Below are 21,498 nucleotides of genomic sequence, written 5' to 3'. Positions count from 1 at the left end.
TTTCATGTGTGGACTTTATTGACTTTAATAGACATTAATTTTTCCAACAGGCAAAAAAAAGGATTGAATGCAAGTTTGGTTTCAACTGAACATTGGATTAAGAACCAATAACCTTCTGCTGGAAAGATGGGCGTCGGAACCACTAGACCCTTCCAATTCACACACGAACAGAGCACTGCACTTTCCACATCTGACGGGGTTCATCCGATCTCAAAGCACGATCAAAGAAGGCAAACACATGGAAGCATGCTACTTTGAGCTAACTAAACAAAGTGAGAGTTCCAGGCTATTTACTTCATAAAATGGTCTTTCTAATGGTTCTTTGGGGGTAATAAAACTTAGGTTTAAAGCCTGCATTCACTCCATACTCAGTAAAATCACTGTTACATTTTTGATACAAATGAACCTCACAGCAGTTGTTTATAATCAGTTTAAACAAGTGTTTAGAATCTTTAACAACAAAGTTTAATTTTTGATAAAATTCTTCATAACTTAAGCACGGTTGTGTAAAATGTTAAAGAAATACTGTATGGTTCATATTGTATAAAATTTTAAATAGTATTTTTATAGAGGTGGTAGTTTCATGGTAAATATGAAGATAATTATTTCCAAAATCTGAATTCATGTGTATCGGATAAAGTGAAAGAGTTTATCATAACACAGATGTTGCATAAAAAATTGAATAAAAATTTGATGACTATTGATAAAATTTACAAAGAAGCAAGAAAAAATCTAAAAAGTCAGGAGTGGCATGCAAGCAAATGGTGGAGGGGCCTTTGCCCAACCCCCTTTCACTTTGGTGGTGATGAGTAAAAAAAGGGGGGGGACGGAAAGAGAAAGAGAAAATGAAGAAACAAGAAAAAACATAATTAGAGATGTCTGGGTCATGTAATATTACCCCTGTTATTCGACAATGTTACAGACTTCAAGTATCAAGTATAAATCAGACTCTTTCTAGCATCTTGAGGACTGCAATCCTTGTCAATTTTGAATACACACATTTATATGAAACAAGATTCATAAAATACATCAGCAATGATGTAGCATTCTCAAGAAGAAAACAAAAATTTAGCCCTCATCACAGATTACAACTTGAAGTCCAAAGAAAGATAACTAAAACTTGTTCACATGCTCATAATATTTGGGCTAAATTTAGGCATCTATGGCAACAGGGAGCTAAAAATGGGGGCAAGAATTAGCCCTATCACGTTCTAATCCTGTATATCGTCCTGGACTATTCTTGGATGAGTTACAGATCTTGCATGAAATTTGATCTGTATCTTCCGAGAAGGAAGCCAATGCATGAACTACCACATAAATTCACTGCATGAAAATAAACTTTCTGGCAGACGGCAGTGGATTCTATTTCCACGAAACTGTTTGATTTCATCCAAATACTTCAAATGTCCTACATCAATCTAAGGTGAATGCACAGACTTGATACTAAGTGGTACATGTACATCTATAATTGTCCATTTTAAACTTAACAAGAACACATTTATTCCAGAAAATGTTTGATAATTTTTGTGCATGCCTTCGCAACGGAAGCTATTAAAAAAAAATCAACATTCTTGTAATGATTACCATAGTTGGGCATTTGAGGGCAGTATTTACAATTAGAATATATGTAGGTAGGAAGCATAATTTCAAAACAAAAGTGTTACTGAGTAGGGGAATCTGGAGGTTTGGGCCATACAAATGAGCATTGCATGTGCGCGGGTGGGAGTGGGTTGGGGAGAGTGGGTGTGCCCAATGGCGCGCCACAACTCACAATTGCTTGCTATTACGAGCATCTTTAGGAAGGAGAAATAGAGTAATTTACACTCCTTGTTTTGACAGAATCAGTACTTCATACTTTACAGTACATCTTGAGCAGGTGAGCATGGAAATCGGAATTTACACAATGACTTATATTTTGATGGATAAAAGTCAAAACCAATGTTATGTACATGTACAATATATATCAGCTCCAATCTATATTATGTATGGGGGTTAAAGGAGAATGAAACTTTTGGAACAAGATCGCTTGTGTGAAAACAGAAAAATCAAAGAAACAGATCAACGAAAGTTTGAGAAAAATCAGACAAATAATGAGAAAGTTATGAGCATTTGAATATTGCGATCACTAATGCTATGGAGATAGCGAATTGGCAATACGACAAAGATGTGTGATGTCACTTGTGAACAACTCTCCCCATTACTTTAGTATATATTTCACTAGAATTGCCTCTTTTATCACATCTATCCATAAATCATGTGTTCTGTCTACATGAGGGCATGTAATACATATTTTTTAAGAATACATCATGGATAAAGAGTTTGTATCATCATAACAAAAAGCAAAAAGAGACATTTTGAGGGTATTTTATAGTCCACCAAAGGGAAAGTTGTTCATCAGTGACATCACACATCCTTGTCGCATTGCCAATGTGAGGATCTCCATAGCATTAGTGATTGCAATATTCAAATGCTCATAACTTTCTCACTATTTGTCTGATTTTTCTCAAACTTTCTTTATTCTTATTCTTTGATTTTTCTGTTTCTACACAAGCCTATTAGTTCCAATGGTTTGAAAGAGGGATTTACTCCACCACTACCCCCACCCCCCCCCCCCCCCCCTCCCCCCAGTCTGAAGGCACAGACCCTTGGTTTTCGCAATTTGCATAGTGCATAATGCAGAGTCTGAAGTCATTAGACTAGATTCACTATGTACTGTGGCTGGCTCTAACTCGTCTGCTGGGCAAACCCTTCACTCGAGTTAAGGGTCTGAATGTGCAGCCTACTCATGCCTTGTGTACTGAAGGCGCTCTCACAGCAAGTTTTGTATGTGCTAGTCTTGAGGCACACTTGTTGATCAAAGTTTAAAGCAGGGTCTGCACCTGCAGACTAGGCTCTACCAAGGACAGAACCTATGGTGCTGAGTCTTTACTCAAGACCTGTTATTGGTTAAAGTGTCAAATGAGTCTGTGTTGCAGACTAGCCCTTCCCCACCTCTACACCAAAGAGTAGTTACAATTCCCACCCAAAATTGTTGTCCATTTTCAAGACATTTCATCTTACATGTATGTCCACAAAATTCTGACTCATGAAATAATTGACAACTTGCAGTAACTTGAAACTTCTGGCAATCATAGGTCAACAATATATGGATGGATAATGAAGGAAAGTCCTGTATGCAGTAGGTCACAGTTTTCCTCCAATACAATATCAACTCGATGAACTAGTTTTAACAGACTATCAAGGGAGACTTAGATTTCCAGTTAATCTATAAAAAAAAACTTAAAACCTCAAAGGCCAGAAAGTTTATGCCTATATCCAAAAATAGATGGAAAACAAAGTACATTCCACTATGGATTTATAAAAAGATGATCCCTGTTTTATTCTTACTTCTTACAAATTATTTTTGGCAACTTCTGACAGAAATATCACACTTTAACGGAAGGAATGTACAGGCCTCTGTGACAAGGATGTGTGGAGTTGCCAAACTGTAATGAACATGATGCAGAAAATATCATTATTGGCACCGAAGGAACATTATAACAAAAGAAAGGGAATTAATATCTACATGGCATCAATTATAATGTATTATTGATTCATGGGTCCCATTTTCTTTGGCTGTACAAAGACGTGCATATGTAGTAAAACTTTAATTATCTACTTTTCCCATTAAAACTGAAGATTAAAGTATGAATACATGCAGAATAATTTATAGGCTGTAATTTTAACAAAAAACGAAGAAAGGTAGTAAAGGTGATCTTTTCCCAAAGTTTAAAATAAAATTGGCTCTCAAATCATTCATAATTGTCTAGGAAGCATAAATAGATGATTGTCTTCACCATTGATTAATCAGGAAAGAACATAGTAAAAATAAGAAACATAGAACTGAATAAAAAAATTTGACACTTACGGCTTCCCATACTTTTAGCACAGAGTTAGACCATGGTCTATAAAGTTAAACCTGAATTCAGAATACGGGCCAATGTGTTCTTTTCAGCAGGGCAAGTTCATACATAGTGCAAATAATGAGATCCATTAATATACTATAAAAAAAAAAGAAAAGAAGTTTGTCATCATTCCCAGTCTCTATTAACTGATTCATTCATAGTGCTTTAGAGCGGCTTTGTAAGTTGATCCAGGAATCTGTTTTTAGTTCCTGTATTACGCATGACAGATTGCAAGCTGGACAGAGAAGCTAGAGAAGCACACAAGAGGGGACTGCCTGAAGAGAGGGTCACATTATCTTGTAAAGAGTATTGCATACATATGAAAAGAAATGAATCAAGTAAAGTCCATATTAGAGTAAACTCTCAAAACAAATTAGTCAAAATGATTAGTTAATCAGGTCAGCTGGGTGCAACTGTTATTCTAGTCATATCTATTTTCTAGTCATATTTTACTGGAACAGAGTTATTTCTGACTAGAATATTCAGCAGAAATGTGACTAGACATATCAGTTGCACCCAGCTGACTACTGATCTAGTCATTTTGACTGATTTCTTTAAAAGTTACTGTATTCACTTTCAAAGTTTGAATTTTTATTGTCAGAAAAAATAAAGGTAGTAATAATGACAAAAAAATATATGTGATCTATAGGCCTACTTATTCAATTTAGGGTGCAATCTTCATTCTAAGCTTTTTGAGATGAAGTACAGTTGTTAAATCTGTGTTAAACTCATCATAACAATTATGTGTATTATTTGGTGTCAAATGGTGACATTCTCATGCAAAGAGTTGAAAGGTCATTTATTATGAAATATCAAAACGCTACAACGGAGGGTGCTATTACCTGATCCAGTTGCATGTAATATTCAGAGTACATACAACTTTAAAGCTATGACTTGGCAGCTTGTTTAGAAAACCATGGACATGGTCAGGTCACCTAGATTCAACATGTCTACATCTTCTAAAGATGAAAAAAAATTCCATTGATTGAAAAAAACATCATAAATTTCTTAAGCGCTATTGAATAATTTAATAAGGTTGTATAATATTTAAGAAATTCAGTTTAATGTACCCTGAAGGATCTCATTAAGCCTTCATTGATGTGTTTCTCTCATTTATCTTAATTTATTTCAAAAACTAACTTCACATCAGGAGGGATTTACTAGGGTCAGGGTGGAATTCCCCTTTCATACATACATTCACATCATGAAGCAATATCTTTTATCACAAAACTGTTCCAATATTTTAAAGATAAATTGAATATTCTAAAGAATGAAACTTAGGCAGTTTTGGACACCAACGAAATTTAATATTACCACCATAAACAATATTTTGACTTCCAGAATTCCTGGTAATTTTATAAAACTTTATTCCTCCACTTTTGTGACCCTTGCCATCGGGTTTGCCTTTAAAGGGAAAGAGTAAGAGAAGCCAATCTGTCAGAGCTCTGTGAGAGTCCGGCTACGGAGCCTTAGATTTGATACTGCAGATTAAAAATAGACAAACGGGATGATCCTCGTGACTCAAGCTAAACAACCCTGGGACAACCGGCCGCTCCAGATCTATCGGGAGGATCTATCTATGGTGATCATGTTTTTCTACAGAGAGAGCCTTGCGGTCTAAGAGAAATACTGGGAACTGGCAGGGACACTATAATTAAACAGGATGATATTGTTGAAAAGGTCACATATAGAAGATGTGAATGATAGGTAAAAGTTCTTTTCAGGGAATCGATTAAGATTGTAATTCATGCGGATGGTAAAGCTGGAGGGTTGGTGATGCCAATCCTGATTTTAGGGGGATTGTTTACATACCTCATGCAAAATGCAGTTACACAATTAACAGTCATAGTTTCAGTCAAACCAAAATGACCAATTTTGTGGAACCATTCTTAGCAGTCGCCAGTCACACATTGCCAAATGGCAGTTTATGGGGTTTGGTACCGGGTACCTAAGTTGAATGGAATCCGAGCCCTTTATTATTTAGAGTTTAAAGGATTTTGATTGCATCTAACTTTGGTAGCCAACACCTTTGTAAACCTTGAATGCTAGCAATTATATGGGATGTTATTAGAAACTTGAAAGACAAATATGTATTGACAAAATGATACTTCTTCGAGTGACATATGCTGTGCCATTCCTGAGTATTTTTTTAAAATAAAACCCATCATTGAGCTTTCTAGATTGGCAAAGTAATGAAAGCAATGATTCACTGTTTGAAAATGCAAATAGGCAACCTATAAAGTCTCAATTTTTGTTCATTTTGATTTGCATTACAGGTAAATCCATATTTTAAAATACATCTGGATTAAAAATGTTGACAACTCAAGGAATAAAACAGGATTCTTCAAACAGCAAATCATGGATGTTTGGCAAGTGAGACTAGTTGCATACTCTCTACCTCCATATAGATGTATTCATAAGGTCTTCTGTCAACCAGTGGAACACTGCTTACTCTACCTCCTAGTACGATCCATCGTGAAAGCCTCCCTGAGTCACAAGCTATTGAGGGCTCCGGCAAGGGGAAATACTGGAATTAAAGGCATGCTGTTGCCATGGTGATCCATAGAAGATGCATGACAGCCTATTCTTTCTATAGCTTGCTTTTTTGGCAGTACATATCTGTCTCATCAGAAAAAAAAACTTACAAGGCTTTTAGAGTGAAATTTCTTTCTTTCTTGAGGAGTCACAAGGATCACATTAGATTGACCTACTTTTGAATTTCAGATAACTTAAAACAAATAATAAAGTCTAAATATAAAGTCAAATAATGGTTTTGATATACTTCAATGAAAATCATGTCGACTAAACTGAAAATGGGCAATCCATCCATATTGCTTTTTTTTGCTTTTTTATACGGAAAATAAATACTATACTATACTACTGATAATCTGATGGATTTGATGTTCAACATATAATAAAAATTGGCATATCAATGATGTGCTACTCATCAAGGATGGTCCAGCATCCAGCAGATAAATTATGAAAATTTTAAATTCTAGCCCAGTCGACACAGTATTAGAATGAAAACCATGTTTTGACTGAGAAAGTGCCAATTAGAAATTTCATGATTTTTGATGAGCTTCAAAATCCTGTGAAGTTTTATATCCACCGGCTACATATAATGCTATCTTATAACACTTGATCAACAGACTAATAAAGAACATACACTGCTTGTGATTTTTTTTTAATGCACACACATATGTATTAGCAAATTAGTTTGAAAATTATTTCCCCATTCCCCAATATAAAATTTGTGCATACGCCACGATATAAAATCATATGTGAGTTATGAAAGCTAAAAGTATTGTTTTCTGCTTTCCTCAGATCTAGACTAGTATTAAACCTCTAAAAAAAATTCCCATAAAGGCATTGTCATCTAAATGGACAACACATAGTTTTAATTAAGAAAAGGCATGACAATTGTAACATTTTTCATAACTATTCCTTACAATTTATAAATATTACAAAACTATTCCAGACTTAGCATAAATGTAATATAACTATTGTCCAAAGCTTGAAAGAGAGTAAATTCAACCCCTTCTAAAAGAACCATTCACACATTTTGCATTTCTTCTGTTCCCCTAAGTCATTTCAAGATTTTCAGAAAAAAATATGACCGTCAGAGTCTTCCTCCTGCAGGATTCCTTTATTCTCTTTGTGATTTTTGTTTGTTGTTCTTGTACGTGATCAGGCAAATCTTTAGGGTGTTGACAAATGAGACTGCGGGTGTTGGCTAGGATAGCCTGGGAGAGGGCCAGGGGTGACGTTCTTCCTCCTAGGACGACGTGCATAACGTCCTCCAAGCACGGAACGGGAACGAGGAGTACTCTTGGAAGAAACCACTCTCAAATTGGAAAGAGAGGATGGACTCAGAATGAACTTTTGTGTCACTTTTCTTTTTTTGATGGCATGCATGCCCCAAAGGAATGAATAGCTTTTTTCAATCAAAATAAAGAAAAAAATATAGTGGTTGCCTTCAATAAATATTTCAAAGGAATACTACTATGGTTCAAACATTAATTCTTATTAGATTTCAGGCTTTTTAATGCATTTACAGTGTACAAGACAAGTTATATTCAATTTCAATATTATGATATGATTTCAGAATGACAGTAGTTATCAAATGAATAATCAGACTTTAACATATAAAGTGGACTCTTAAAAGCACTATTTAATCAAAACAAAATGTACTGTTTATTATCATTTCAATGTACCTACATGTATATAAACTAGTATGGCTTACACATACAATGTTCTGCTGGAAACTCTACTTCTTTTTGCAAACATGCACTGCAAGTTCATTCATACATACAGGTGTATTGCTGAAAAATAATGCAAAAAATGCCAAATAAACTTCAAAAATCAAAAATCAAAAATCACCATAAAAATTAGGCTACATGGAATTCATTGTGATTTATCATTTGTATCAAACATCCACAGGCCTAGGCCTATTTGAAAGAGATATCACCCTCTCAAATGCAACTTCCAAATATAACCTCCCCTGTCCATAACAAGATGTGCCTATATAGCAATGATAAATTCATACCAATGTAATAATAGCTGGCATTATCAGCTTAAGTGACAGAGTCCTGTTATTTTCCCCTAATTTTAACTTTGACCTTGGTTTATCATAGCATGCTACACATTTCCTGTTGTTTTGGAGTTGTGATGAGCGATCTCCCATAAACACCTCCAAAACAAGCGGCCACAGATTTCTTGAACATTGCAAATTAGTAAAATATTGTAAAATTGCAAGATAGGGAGAACAGCAACAGTCGGGAAGTGCTACGGACAACGCATGGAACAAAATGTACAGATGTAGTTGAAGAACAGCAATGTAAATTTGGTATTGTACCTACATGTACACAGACATTGAACATGTTGAAAATAATAAGGTTTTTTATTGGTTAGATAACCAATAGTGAATATGTAAGCTTCTTCCAGCCGTGTCAGACCAAAAGACATCAAAAGATGGGAGTTGCTGCTACCATATTTGACGTTCAATGATTTAGGGGAGAGAGTTACATGTAGTTGATCTAGTCCTGCACAGTGGCTGCCGTGCCAACTATCAACTGGGCAAGATGAATTTTCTCTTTCTATTTCAAATTTCTAATTGAAACAATTATTGAATATGGATTGTTCATATTTAGAAGTTTTGACCGATAGGTACATTCTAGGGCAATTTGGTCAGTCCACTCAGACAACATTTACTTCAAAAATGGTGAATTATGGGTCATATCAAAGTGGAAACTGTAGGCCTTTATTGTTGGTCCAGCTTATTTCTGCCCCTTGTTTCATATTACACATCTTGAAGAGAAAAAACCTTCTGTCTCGCGCACTTTCTTGCAACTCGCAATCTAAACTCAAACAGCCAAATGCAATCATTCTGTGGGTCTCACCAAGACGACAATTTGCCTTTTTCATCACTTCAAGAGTACATGACTGATACAGTATCCGAACTGTGTAATTAGTTAGTTCCACTCAAAAAATAACCCAATCTGAGACATTCATTGCTTGGAGACAAAAGGGCGGTGAACTCACAACATTTGACAAGGGTTTCGGGGGGGGGGGGGGGGGGGGGTTCGCGCCTTTTTGGCACTCAACAAATATTAGTCAATGAACTGAGATTCAACCTATGTCGTCAGTCTTTCTCAATGATTCCAGCGACATGGGGATAAAAGAGCTTCCAAGCAGAGCAGCTCTCACATAATTCCTCCTCCTTGTCGGATATTTTAAATTAGTGGATTTTGTTTCCAGATGTGCAAATGATGATGATATGAATCAGAGATGAAGAAGAAAGTAGCAATTTATTTGCATTGACATTTTCCATTTTTGGAGGGATACAAACCTCTAAATGAGTGAATTAATATGGTTCACCTTCAGCAGTTCATACAGTAAGAAAGTAGGGACTTACCGGTATGCACTTTATACCCACTCCATAATACAAATACCCATAGATATGATACATACCTCACATAAACCCTATACCAAAGAGGACTTATGAATTCTACCCTATCTCCATAGGGACATAGAGAACTTTACAAGAAAATTTCTATTAATTACTAGCAATGACATCATAAAAATCACTGATTTCATTGTAGACTATGAAAGGGCAATGTTTCACCATGGAGCTACTTACGGAGCTCCATGTTTTCTCTTCATAACTAAATTTAACTTGATTTTATCAGCAAAACAACATTTTAATGAAAAGGGGGAAATGATAACAAAACAAAGTTTAGTGTTTATGATTATTTCACTTCACATTTTGCCATAACTTACCAGTATCTCAATAACAACAAAAAATGCATAGGTGGCCACGTACCTGAACATTTACATTCAATTATTCATTTTCTCTCAGGGCGCGGGGGGGGGGGAGGGGGGTTACCATGGTTCAATTTATTTCTTAGGGCACATTACTCTCATGCTAAAAGAGTAATCCACTTTAAATTGCTTTACATATTGGCAGCTGCACTAATGGGTGTATATGTGTCAAGATTAGGAGCATACCCAATAATGACATTCATAATAAAGTAGGCCTCATTAAAGCATGTTCCATTGAAAGCACACACTTGATGGATTGGGAAAGGAACTACATGAAAGCTAAAAAAAAAAGTAACATAGATCTTCCCCCCTTAGAACAAAGTAGGCCTCATTATAAAACATGTTCTATTGAAAGCACAACCCGGGGGTACCCTTCCACCTGATGGATTGAAAAAGGAACTGTGTGTAAGCTTTAAAAAAATATGTAACTTCGATCTTCCCCCATCATAACATAGTTTCCATGTTTGCATAGTGTGTCCATGTACATGCACAGTCAAACCTGTGCTAGCAGTCACCTCTCTAGTAGCCACGCAGCAAAAACTTTGGTGTTAACCGGTGTACATAGAGGACAACACCAGTTATTTTACACCGGTGTTAAATTGGTGGTGTTAGTTTTACACCCCTGTATAAGTGTTATTACAACACCTTTTCTTGTTACATTTACACTCTTTAGTGTTATGTTTAATTTCTAGGGTGTATTTAAACACCTCAGGGTGTGGTCCTCTATTAACACCAATTGGTGTCAGTTTTAACACCACAGTTTTTACAGTGCACTGCGTATAAAGAAACCATGGAAACTGATTAGCAATGACCACAGAAGCACAATGTCTGTATAAGAACCTGTCTGTAGCAGTCACCTGTCTACAAAAGGCCATGTTTTATGTTTCCCTTGGTCGGTCGAGATCCATAATGACTATTATTAGTCATGAGAGAAATTCATACATACCGACTACTGAAAAGTCATCTGGCAACAATATAGATACAGCCCACTGGCAATAGGTGACACAACATTCGTCTCCAGTGACAATTGCTCCGGGCTTAATTTTGAATAGGGTTAGGGTTGGAATAGGGTTTTATGTTGGGTTTAGGGTAGGATACTAGTATGCATGTAGTGTTCAAACCCAGGGTTAAAGTTGGTCATTCGATTAGTGTGTGTAATTTAGAGCGGAGCAATCATTGCCGGAGCAAATATCATGGTACAATTAGCAATATTAACAATTTGTGTATAGCAGCATGGATGTCGACAAATTATTTCACTCTTCTCAAATGGGGTGGACAACAAAATAGGTTGTTACCCACCCCCTCCCCCAAATAATAGACTCGCTGCTCACATCCATGTGCAAGAACCTCAGAACCAGTTTAAAATCAGATTGGTCCAGGGAAGTGATTTTCAAGTGTGAATTGGGTCTTGGCCTGCATACTGCAATGTCAATCACATTTAATATTCTGCTAACATGTACACTGCCCACCTTTGGCAAAAGGAAGCAAGTGACACATCAGTCAATTTTGAGTTATTTTTGTTTCTGAAACATCCTTTGTATGTTGCACTTTCAGGCAAAATTTGGGGAAGAAATTATCATTCTCTGGAAAGATATTGAAGAAAATATGCTGTTAAAATGCACTGATGCCTATTGACAAACACGCGTTGCTCATTTACAACAAATGATACTTTCGTAACTTGCTTCCTCTTGCCAAAGTACGACAGTAATAACAGTTCATCCGCTCCCTGTTCACACTACATAAATCATGAATGCTACAAAATGATTGATACCTACAAATACTAATGCATAAAATGAGATATCATGAATTATCAAATAAGGCCACTGCCATACAACATTTGTGTAAATGTGTCAAGGGATCTTTTAATAAGTGTCACATATTAACACACAGATGTAATATAGGCTACAGCTACATGATCACATATATGGGTACACTAAAGTACAAACCTCAGACCTTCATTTAAAAAAAATAAGGAGAGCAAAAAATCACGCTCCTAAAAAAAAAAAAATTACCCAAATTTCACATTTAACATCTTTAAATCCATGAAATAGCCTTCTTTTTTCCATAATTCCTTGAAATTACTTTGATTTAGTTGAAATCTATGAGAAAAATGAAGAAAATTCATCTCTTTCCCGACTCTGATTTTAACTTAATCTCGGTAAATATTGCAGTCCCATGTAGTCCCATATGTAGATTTTCATGGCAACACCATGGAAGTCTACATGTGGTACTACAATATTTACCGAGGTAAGTTCAAATCAGAGTCGGGAAAGTGGTGAATATTCTTAATTTTTCTGATAGTTTTCAACTAAATCAAAGTAATTTCAAGGAATTGCGGAAAAAAGAAGGCCATTTCATGGATTTAAAGATGTAAAATGTGAAATTTTAGCAATTTTTTTTTCAATTTTTTTTTTTTTAGCAGGAGCGCGTACGACATCTTGTAAACGTATTGACGTGACCCAGGCCTAGTTTCACCACAGATTAATCAATAGCTAACACAGCTATTGCATATATACAATGTTAAGAAAAATCTACAATTTATCATACATGTATTGTAATGAATTGATTTCAGCTCCTTAAAAAAATAAGGAGAGCGATTTGTTGAGCTCCACGAAATTATAAACGTGAAGGCCTGAGACCTATGAAATGTAAATTAGATAAATGTCTGGTAGGTGAGTGATACAAATACAGATGTACGTAGAATACTGATAAAATATCAGTAGCTGGTCTATAAGGCATTGAAATTCCAATACCAAAAAAAAATAACAATTAAAACATTGCAGCCAAGGCATGCAGGCTTACATTTTCCAAATAATTTTCATTTTCTTATTGTTGCTTTCTAATGATCATTTTGATTTCTTTCAGTGTTGATATCAATGTAAAGGATTGTAACTTCAGCTGTGATCAAGGGCTCAGCTTTGTATTACAGAGCCCAAGGTCCCGTAACACAAAGGTTAGCAATTAGCCATATGATTGATCATTGCACATTATAGTCAATGGAAACAATCGTTGAAAAATGTTCTACGATCATTGCTAAGCTTTGTTTTACAGGCCGCTGAGATAAGACTCATCCTATATTTTTAGAAATATATTACGATCTTTCATTTCCCCTTCTTCTCCTTACTTTGTCAACTGGCATGACCTTTTAAAATTAAAAATAGGAACAAGCGAGAATGCAATTATATCTGACAGTGTGCCACTGGTAGGGAGGACACGAATAGGATTTCCCTCCAATTTTCAATACTGACATGGATGATCCTAATGTACTCTTTTTGTTCCAAACCTGCATACATCTACATGTATCTTGAGACACAACTTTTTACATACATGTACCAGTGAAATAATGTGGTTATAAATTTCGAATGATACCCCATTGCACTTTTGGCGCTTTTCTTTTTTTACTGATTTTGAATTTCATCCCTTTCAATAATGGTAAACATGTGTAAAATAAATGCAGCCTAGAACTTTGAAGAGAGGACATTATACAATGTATTTGTTACAATGAGAGAGTTTGTATGTACCAAAACTGGGCATACATATATGTATTGTTGTCTTGGAAATAGACCTGTAATTTGTCACAATGCCAGAAATTATTGGTTTTATAATTTCTCTGCAATTATTCATTATCCACCAGAATTAATTTGCACATTTTTCATTTTAATACTGGTACATTTTTTTTATTTGTATGTATACAATAAAATTTAATCTAAACAATTGACATAAATGGTAAAGAATAGAGAGTATTAAATATGTGCGATGAACATAATGCCTAATTTAACTTTTCAATCTTACCTTGCAATTAAAAAGAAATAAAAATAACCACTCTTTTTTTTATATTTCCTCTTCACTTTATTTCTTATAAGAATATTTAAAACACCTAAAATGTGTTTTTTTTAATTGTCTAAGAAGCTCAAATGATATACATTGAAAAAAAAATGTTGTGTCCATTTAATACCACTGTATCTACAAATCACAATGTATTTCATAAGACTTTGTTCAAATCCAAGTTATGATCATTATCATAACTGGAAGTTAAGTTTATTAAGTTAATTAAGCTTCAACATCTTTTAACTTCTAAAGAGGAAAACAAATACTTACTCGACTGAGAGGTCTTTTGACTTGCCTAACTTTGGGCAGATCCCGAGAGCGTTTATGAGGACGAGGAGGCCCTGGTTTCTTTCGATACTCTATGACCATCTTGAATTCTTTCAAAAATAAATTCTTCAAAGAGTTTGCACAAATAGTGGTTTTCCTACAGTAAGTTCAGGAGTGTCAAAAAAGGAAAGCTTCAATACAACCACACGTGGTGGCAAATGTCATAGGATCTTGTCCTTGTCCTGATAAAAGATTCCCAATGAAGTGTGGGATGAAAGCCCCCAAGAAGAAAAAAAATCAAAGTTATTTTTATTTCTGCTTCAATGTTTGTAGAGGTCGTTTTTAAAGGTCAGAATCCAGACTAAGCTTCAAATCATAAATGCTTGATGAAACTGCAAATTGGAAAATCCATCATTATTTGCCATCAAAAATTAATGCAGAGATAATTTCATCACCACTGATCATTTGAAATGTTGATAGGTTTCACATCAAATTGAATAGTTAATACACATAAATGCTGCTGCTAAATGCGCTCGATGTTCACATTCATCTGAAAAATCACAGGAAACTTTCAAGGTGCGACTCGCACACTGTTAAAAATCCTGTGATTTTACAGAAAAATTTTACAGATTTTGCAGAAAGCAGTAACAGAATCATTCTGTAAATTCATAAAACATGATTTTTTTTCTGCAATTTAACAGAACAGGTCTGTTTAAAAAGGTGAAAATGATGTTCTATTCAAGGAAATTTGTAAGATTCCATCCACCAAATACCAATTTCATGTAGGATTACGCAATCTGGTAAGATTACAGGTGTTCTCGAGACTCTGCTGCAGGAACTTCTTTTATTTTAAGGATAAATTTTCTAACAGTGCAGGAAGATTATCAATGTCCTGTTTGTGACTCTCTTAAAGCACCTTCTGACATTCAATGGCTCATAACCAAGTCGATGCTACAAGGCACTTCCACCACAATAATGCTACCAATTACCAAGTGAAACAAATGAATCAAATTCCAAAATGAAATGTTGAACATTCCCTGGTCCTGCTTACTTGAGCAAAATAATCAGTAAAAGATTATATAATCATGAGAAAATATGCTAAGTCTGACATCCTAGAGTTTGTAGGGTTTCAACTTCAAGGAGCTCCGACAAGTGAAAAGAAATTACAGAAAATTAAGACTTCTCCTGCTAAAATTACAAACAAGAATAGCTGCAGTTGCAAGAAAGCAGGGATCAAATTTGAATGAAGGCTGTTTAAATGGAGTTCAGAAACACTAGCTGCATGTCAAGAACTTCTGTGAGAACTTCTGTACTTAAAAAAAGAACCATTCAAACTTGATCCTCCATTAAGAAACTTGGCAGTCCTCAAGACAAGAACGTTCTGATCCAGAATGAGGGCGAGAGAAACTCCGGAGTAACTGATTGGGCTACTTCCTACGAGAGTTCTGACTGAACCTCCTGTCACACGCACCAAAATGCTAAAAGCGAGCGAATTCATGACTCGTATCAAGCACCCCCTCTACTGTTTGCATAAAGAGAAGGGTGAGTCATGTGATGTTGGCACATGGAAGTGAATGGTGTAACTTATGCCTACAGTAAGCAACACAACAGAAAGGCCAGCTAAGGTTCAATTTCATGAGCATGTATACTACTATCACCAAAATAATAATGGGGAATCTCTCTGCTTTTCTATGAAAATTGGAATTTCACAATTAATATCAGGATAAATGACATAAAATACAGCCGCCTCTTTGTAATATATATTTATTTCACACTGAATTATCCAAAAAAGCTGTACTTACTTGGTTTTTCCTATACCATGCTTGTTAATTTGTTTCATAACAATCCCAACAAGAAAGAATACTAATAATGACTAAATTCATACACAAATTCGAATTTAAAGGAAAGGGACCTAGCATTTCCAATTCAGACAGTTTAATTGTAAACTTTCTTCCTTCACATCAGACTTTAAGTTTCCATACAAAATACATGCGTTTAATCTAAAAATGAATTGAAATTTTGTAAACGAACAATTTTAAGATTTCAAAACTTGATACAGGCTTTACAATGATTCAAACCAATACTCTTACTCTTTGTCATCAAAATAAAACTTCTTTGGGACTTTCTGGAGACAACGTATACCTTGAAAGTCAAAGACATTATTAACATACATGTACTAGTACATGTGTAAATGTAATGATAAAGCAGGAAGTGCCATCTATGCAGTTTCACTTGAGTTTGATTACCATCAGTGTTACAGAGGTTATCAAAAGGATAATATTGACAAATCAATGATGGGAACTATATAATGTCAAGCTAAATATAATACAGTTGATTGTGTATATAGAAATGATTAGGCTTCACAGAAGTGTTGAATATTCTGTCTCTTGAACTTATCTCTTTTTAATGTTTTAATCTTTTATTGTGGGCACATATCAAATAAATCTCTCGCAAGTATTGTTGAACGAGTTCATATGTATGTAGTTGGGTGCAAGCACTGTAGGTTACTCGTGCCTCCCCTGCTAATCAGACATTACTGTGCACGCTCGTAACTCTGACAATTCACCCTGAAAAGATCTGGTTCGGATTGGTGTGAATGTGAACAAAATTATCAAGTGTTTATTACCCTAAAAAAAAGTTCATGTAATTTAACAGGTATTTGGTGATCAAGTCAGTCTGAATACGCATAATGTTTGACCGGCCCAAAATCCAACATCACATAGGCGTGTGTGCTTGGGCCTTGGGAAAAAAATATTTACAGCCTTAAATTTTAGGTGGAAGTGAGCAAATCTAAAGATGCCCAAAGTTTGACATTCGTGAGAAGAGCTTGGTCTGAACATGGACCTAGTACTAGGTCCATGGTCTGAAGGACTTGCCAAGAGTAGATTTAGACCTGACCAGGGCCAACCATAATCTTGATTCTAATGAGAAATGGTTATGAAACAATGTGCAGTGTAAAGTGGAACCCTGTACATAACAGGATAGGCCTTGATGCATACCATGTACAGTATACTGTATATCAGCAGGCACGGAAAGAATATCTTCAAGTGGACAAGGCTCCATACTCCCACTCAGTCTACACCCTTTGCATTGTACCTCAATTTTTATATATCGGCCTATATATATCTGATATCATATCACCTGGTTTACGATCTACCTGCATATATCTGACTCTATTTCAGCTTTCCATTCCTAGTCCCCTGTCGTGCGTGCAAATGTAATCTAATCCAGGCTGACGCCTACAACAATGATATTTCCTGGGTTTTTTTCTTTATAGCTTTCGCTTTTGACGGATCGTATCAATTTAATTTCTTGAGTGAGAAACTAGATCAATCTAAATCATGTTTGTATGATGAAATGTATTAATATATGTGCAGGTTCCTCCATCCCTTTTCTATTGATACCATACAGTGTGATCAAAGAATGTTGAATAATACACTTCCTGTTTATAAAGCTACAATCAAAATCATGATTATGATCTGGATGTACGTATTGTGATCAACCATGAGGTAGGCCTACATGTTTGCAATTAAAATCCAGTCAAACCAAAAGTATTTCTCAACCTTAGACATCTAAATCTCACAGGGAAACAGTATCCAAATCATGAATTTGAAGATTGTATGGAACACTGGCGGATCCAGGGAGCGAGAGGGCAAAGCCGACCCGTGCCTCCCCCCCCCCCCCCTTTTGAGAGGCACAATTAAAATTTTCAATGTAAAAATGCTGTTAAAACAGAAGTGTGCACCCCCTTTCCAAAGTGAAAGAAGACCTTTTTTTTTTAAATTTCTGCTTGTCCAATTGATTTATGATTAATTTTCCTTTGAAAAATGTGCTCCCCACCTTTTCGAAAATCCTGGGTCAAAGTTCTGTGTAGAAGTTTTGAATCCCCCACCTAGTGCTATCATATGAGGCAAACAGAGTTGAAATGACGAGGAAGTTCTAAGCATTTTGAAATTGTGAACGGATGCCACACCAGTGACACCACAGCATAAGCTCATCTGGCCCAAAGTGAGATAGAAACACAAAAGATTTTTAGAGATATGACGGAGAGTACAATGAGAGTTCAGTTGCATGAAGGTTGTTTTGAAAGGAAAGCTTTTAATAGGATATCTTGTGATCCTATAATGAGTGACCATGTCCTGTACAAGTATGCAAACTAAATGTATATCCTGTGTTCACGCTATTGTCCAAGGGGACAGATAATTCTCCTATATATGTAGAACTCTCTCCTCTTTCCCTACATTAATATTATTAAAGGGGTTCAGAGACAAAATTTGGAAGATGGAGGGATGTAAGTGTGAACTGATGGGGCATTCACATCAAAGCAAAATGTAATGAATTGATGGCATGCCATTCAAAGCATATCAACACTGTTCGCGAATTGGAATCTGTGTCCATACCACAGAGTGTGAAAGGTAGATCCGTAGGGCTTGTCTAACAAAGAGTTGCGATTGATCCGTTCGCAAAATACATGTTTGTTCAACATATTTTCTAAAAATGATATATATTCATACATTCACTGTTTTCTGGACAATTGCTTCTCTTTGTTTGAATTTCAAAGGACAGTGAGCAGATATCCTAAAGAAAAAATTGTGACACTGATGGATTTACATATACTTATGATACTTACGATTGATCAGATCAATCGTAACTCTTTGTAAGACAGGGCCCAGTAGGTCAAAAGAGAGATAAATGAATGGGAGGAACCTCCTCTCATAATCTAAACCTGAGCTTTACAATTCAAGTTTTGTTATGTTATAATTTTCATATTACTCGATTGCAAACGGACAATAAAAATATCTGTATCTGAAAAGAAAGAAACATGTATGTTGATTACATGTACATAAGGTCTGAGCCTGTAAACTAAACAGAAGCTACATACATACATTGTACTTTCAACAATGTCTAATCAGGGTAGGGCATAAAAGTAAAGACCCCCTCTCCCCCTCCCCCCCCAAAAAAAAAAAATTCTCGAAAGGTAACTCACCACATCTAACGATTCCACACGGATAAGTCTGGCCATGGTGTTTTCCTCTGTATATTAAATCCACTTTAACACATTCTAATCGATGATTTTTAAAAAATTCTCTCCAAACGAACGATTCCAATCAATGCTTTATATCCACTCTAGATTCCAACCAATTTATATTTCAAATTCACTCTAAGAGATTCCAATCAATGATTAAAATCCACTCTAACAGATTCTGATCACTGTTTCAATCCTGTTTCACAGAATCAAGTCTCAGATCCACTCTAACAGATTCAAAACAATCTGGAACAATTCCAACAATCCTGTCCTTCCAAGAAACAGATTACAAAACCACTGCACAGCACGAGCAAGTCAAGAAAATAGATCAAGAGCAGTACATCCAAAAACAGAAGCAACTTGCAGTAATTGGTGCAGCAATGGTATAGGCCTAGTGGAAACGTGAATGACGGAGCTATCAAGTTTTGCACTTGAGGAACAAAATATTCATCGATACCTGCAATCTAACCATACCTATCTATCATGACTATTATACTGGTATGATGTATTATTGTTGAGTATGAGAGAGAGATTCCCAGGTAATGGTGTGAGTTTTTTGTTGACAGTGGCACTTCCCTAAACTTCCTATTCATGTTCATTAGAGCTTGGAAAGGAAATCTACCTGGCCTTAATTCCACTCACGTTCCTGTTTTTATCTCGGTCGGAAAGAGAAGAAAATAGAAGTCATGAACGTTGTGTCTATTGATCTGATCCAATTTTTTAAATGTGTATGTAGGAGTTGTACCAGTACAATTATGTGGAAAGTACACCCACAACATTTAGAGACAATCATGTCAGATTAATGCATATCATGTATACATGCAGAAAATTTGAAGGGTTTAGTGATAATCTGATATATTACCTCTATTGAAAATATTATGGGTGGGCCTCTTCACGTATTTTACATTAAATCAGGGACAATTAAGAAACCTGGCATGAATTGCATCCAAGAAAATGATATCCACAAACAACCGAACTAAAAAGTAGTTGGCAATATACATGTAACTACAATCCATAGACATTTTCTGGAATCTTCAAATCAGGCCCCCCCCCAAAAAAAAAAAATGGCGTAGATAGGTCCTCAGACATTGGGAATGATCTGACAAAAGGGGTAGACGACAATGGCCCGAATTCACAAAGGTGGTTTTGAAACCCCACAGTTGAGTCCATGGTTTATGCAGATTTTCTGTATAAATTACGCTAAATTTACCGCGTATCGGGCGCGTGTATAAAACATGTCAAATGCTGATGCGCGCTTTTGTTAGTGAGCCAAATTGATGCCTGTTACAATGGTTAGATACGCTATTTTATTCATGAGTCCACTGTTTGAAAAGTGGACTCATGAATAAAATAGCGTTGATAACCACGGCAACAGGCATCAATTTGGCGTACTGTGACAAAAGCGTGCATCAGGATTGGACATTTTTCTTACATGAGCCCGATATGCGCTAAATTAAGAATAATTTATATAGGAAATCTGCATAAACCGTGGACTCAACCGTGGGTTTTCAAAACCACCTTTGTGAATTCGGGCCATAATGTTTAAATAACTCTCCCCACACACACATACACACTAATATACATGTATATGGACAAAGAACAAGCCAGAAATTGTTGAAATCTTGAAAGCAAAGCACATGCGGGTTTTTCCACATTGCAATATCAATATTTAGACAATTCATTGCATGATCGGATAAAAAATAATAAAGCATAAGGTCAGCGATATTTTTAAGGTCTGGCGGGATATATGCCAGTGAACAATTTTTTGTTTGGCCTTATTAAGAATAAACTTTGGACGATACCGCAAGCCTAAAGTGGGCCTAGTTGCCAGAAATCAATGAAGTTTCTCTCTCTTTCTAAGGTTAGCACAAAGCACAAGTAGCCAAAATTTGAGTTTCAGAGTGAAGCAAATAAGTCCATGAATATCAGGTATAATTATTACCTAAAATATTATGTGCATATTAAATCTTGAATTTTTGAGAATTGTCAGTTTATGACTTAGACATTACCTGGAAAAGATCTTGATTTCCATGAATTAAGGAAATTTACACTGATCTAGTATTAAAGTCACAAACAAAATTATCTATATATCTGAAAGCAAAAGGACAGGAA

General features: G+C 35.6%; 1 protein-coding gene across 2 annotated transcripts in view; it reads right to left on the bottom strand.

Annotated features, from left to right (window-relative positions):
- LOC121408541 overlaps positions 1 to 14,930 on the bottom strand; it is a 63,011-nt gene extending 48,081 nt beyond the window's left edge. The window contains exon 1 of one of the 2 annotated variants that reach the window (XM_041600033.1): positions 14,364 to 14,930. In XM_041600033.1, coding sequence (XP_041455967.1) covers positions 14,364 to 14,462 — 99 coding nt within the window. In that variant the 5' untranslated portion in view covers positions 14,463 to 14,930. The remainder of the gene's footprint in view (positions 1 to 14,363) is intronic. The other variant, XM_041600035.1, reaches the window with a different exon arrangement.
- Between the last annotated feature and the right edge of the window lie 6,568 nt (positions 14,931 to 21,498).

The sequence above is a fragment of the Lytechinus variegatus genome, chromosome 2 (assembly GCF_018143015.1).
Source record: "Lytechinus variegatus isolate NC3 chromosome 2, Lvar_3.0, whole genome shotgun sequence".
Taxonomy (NCBI): Eukaryota; Metazoa; Echinodermata; class Echinoidea; order Temnopleuroida; family Toxopneustidae; genus Lytechinus; species Lytechinus variegatus.
Note: the sequence above shows the minus strand (reverse complement) of the source record. Positions and strands in the feature narration are given on the sequence as shown.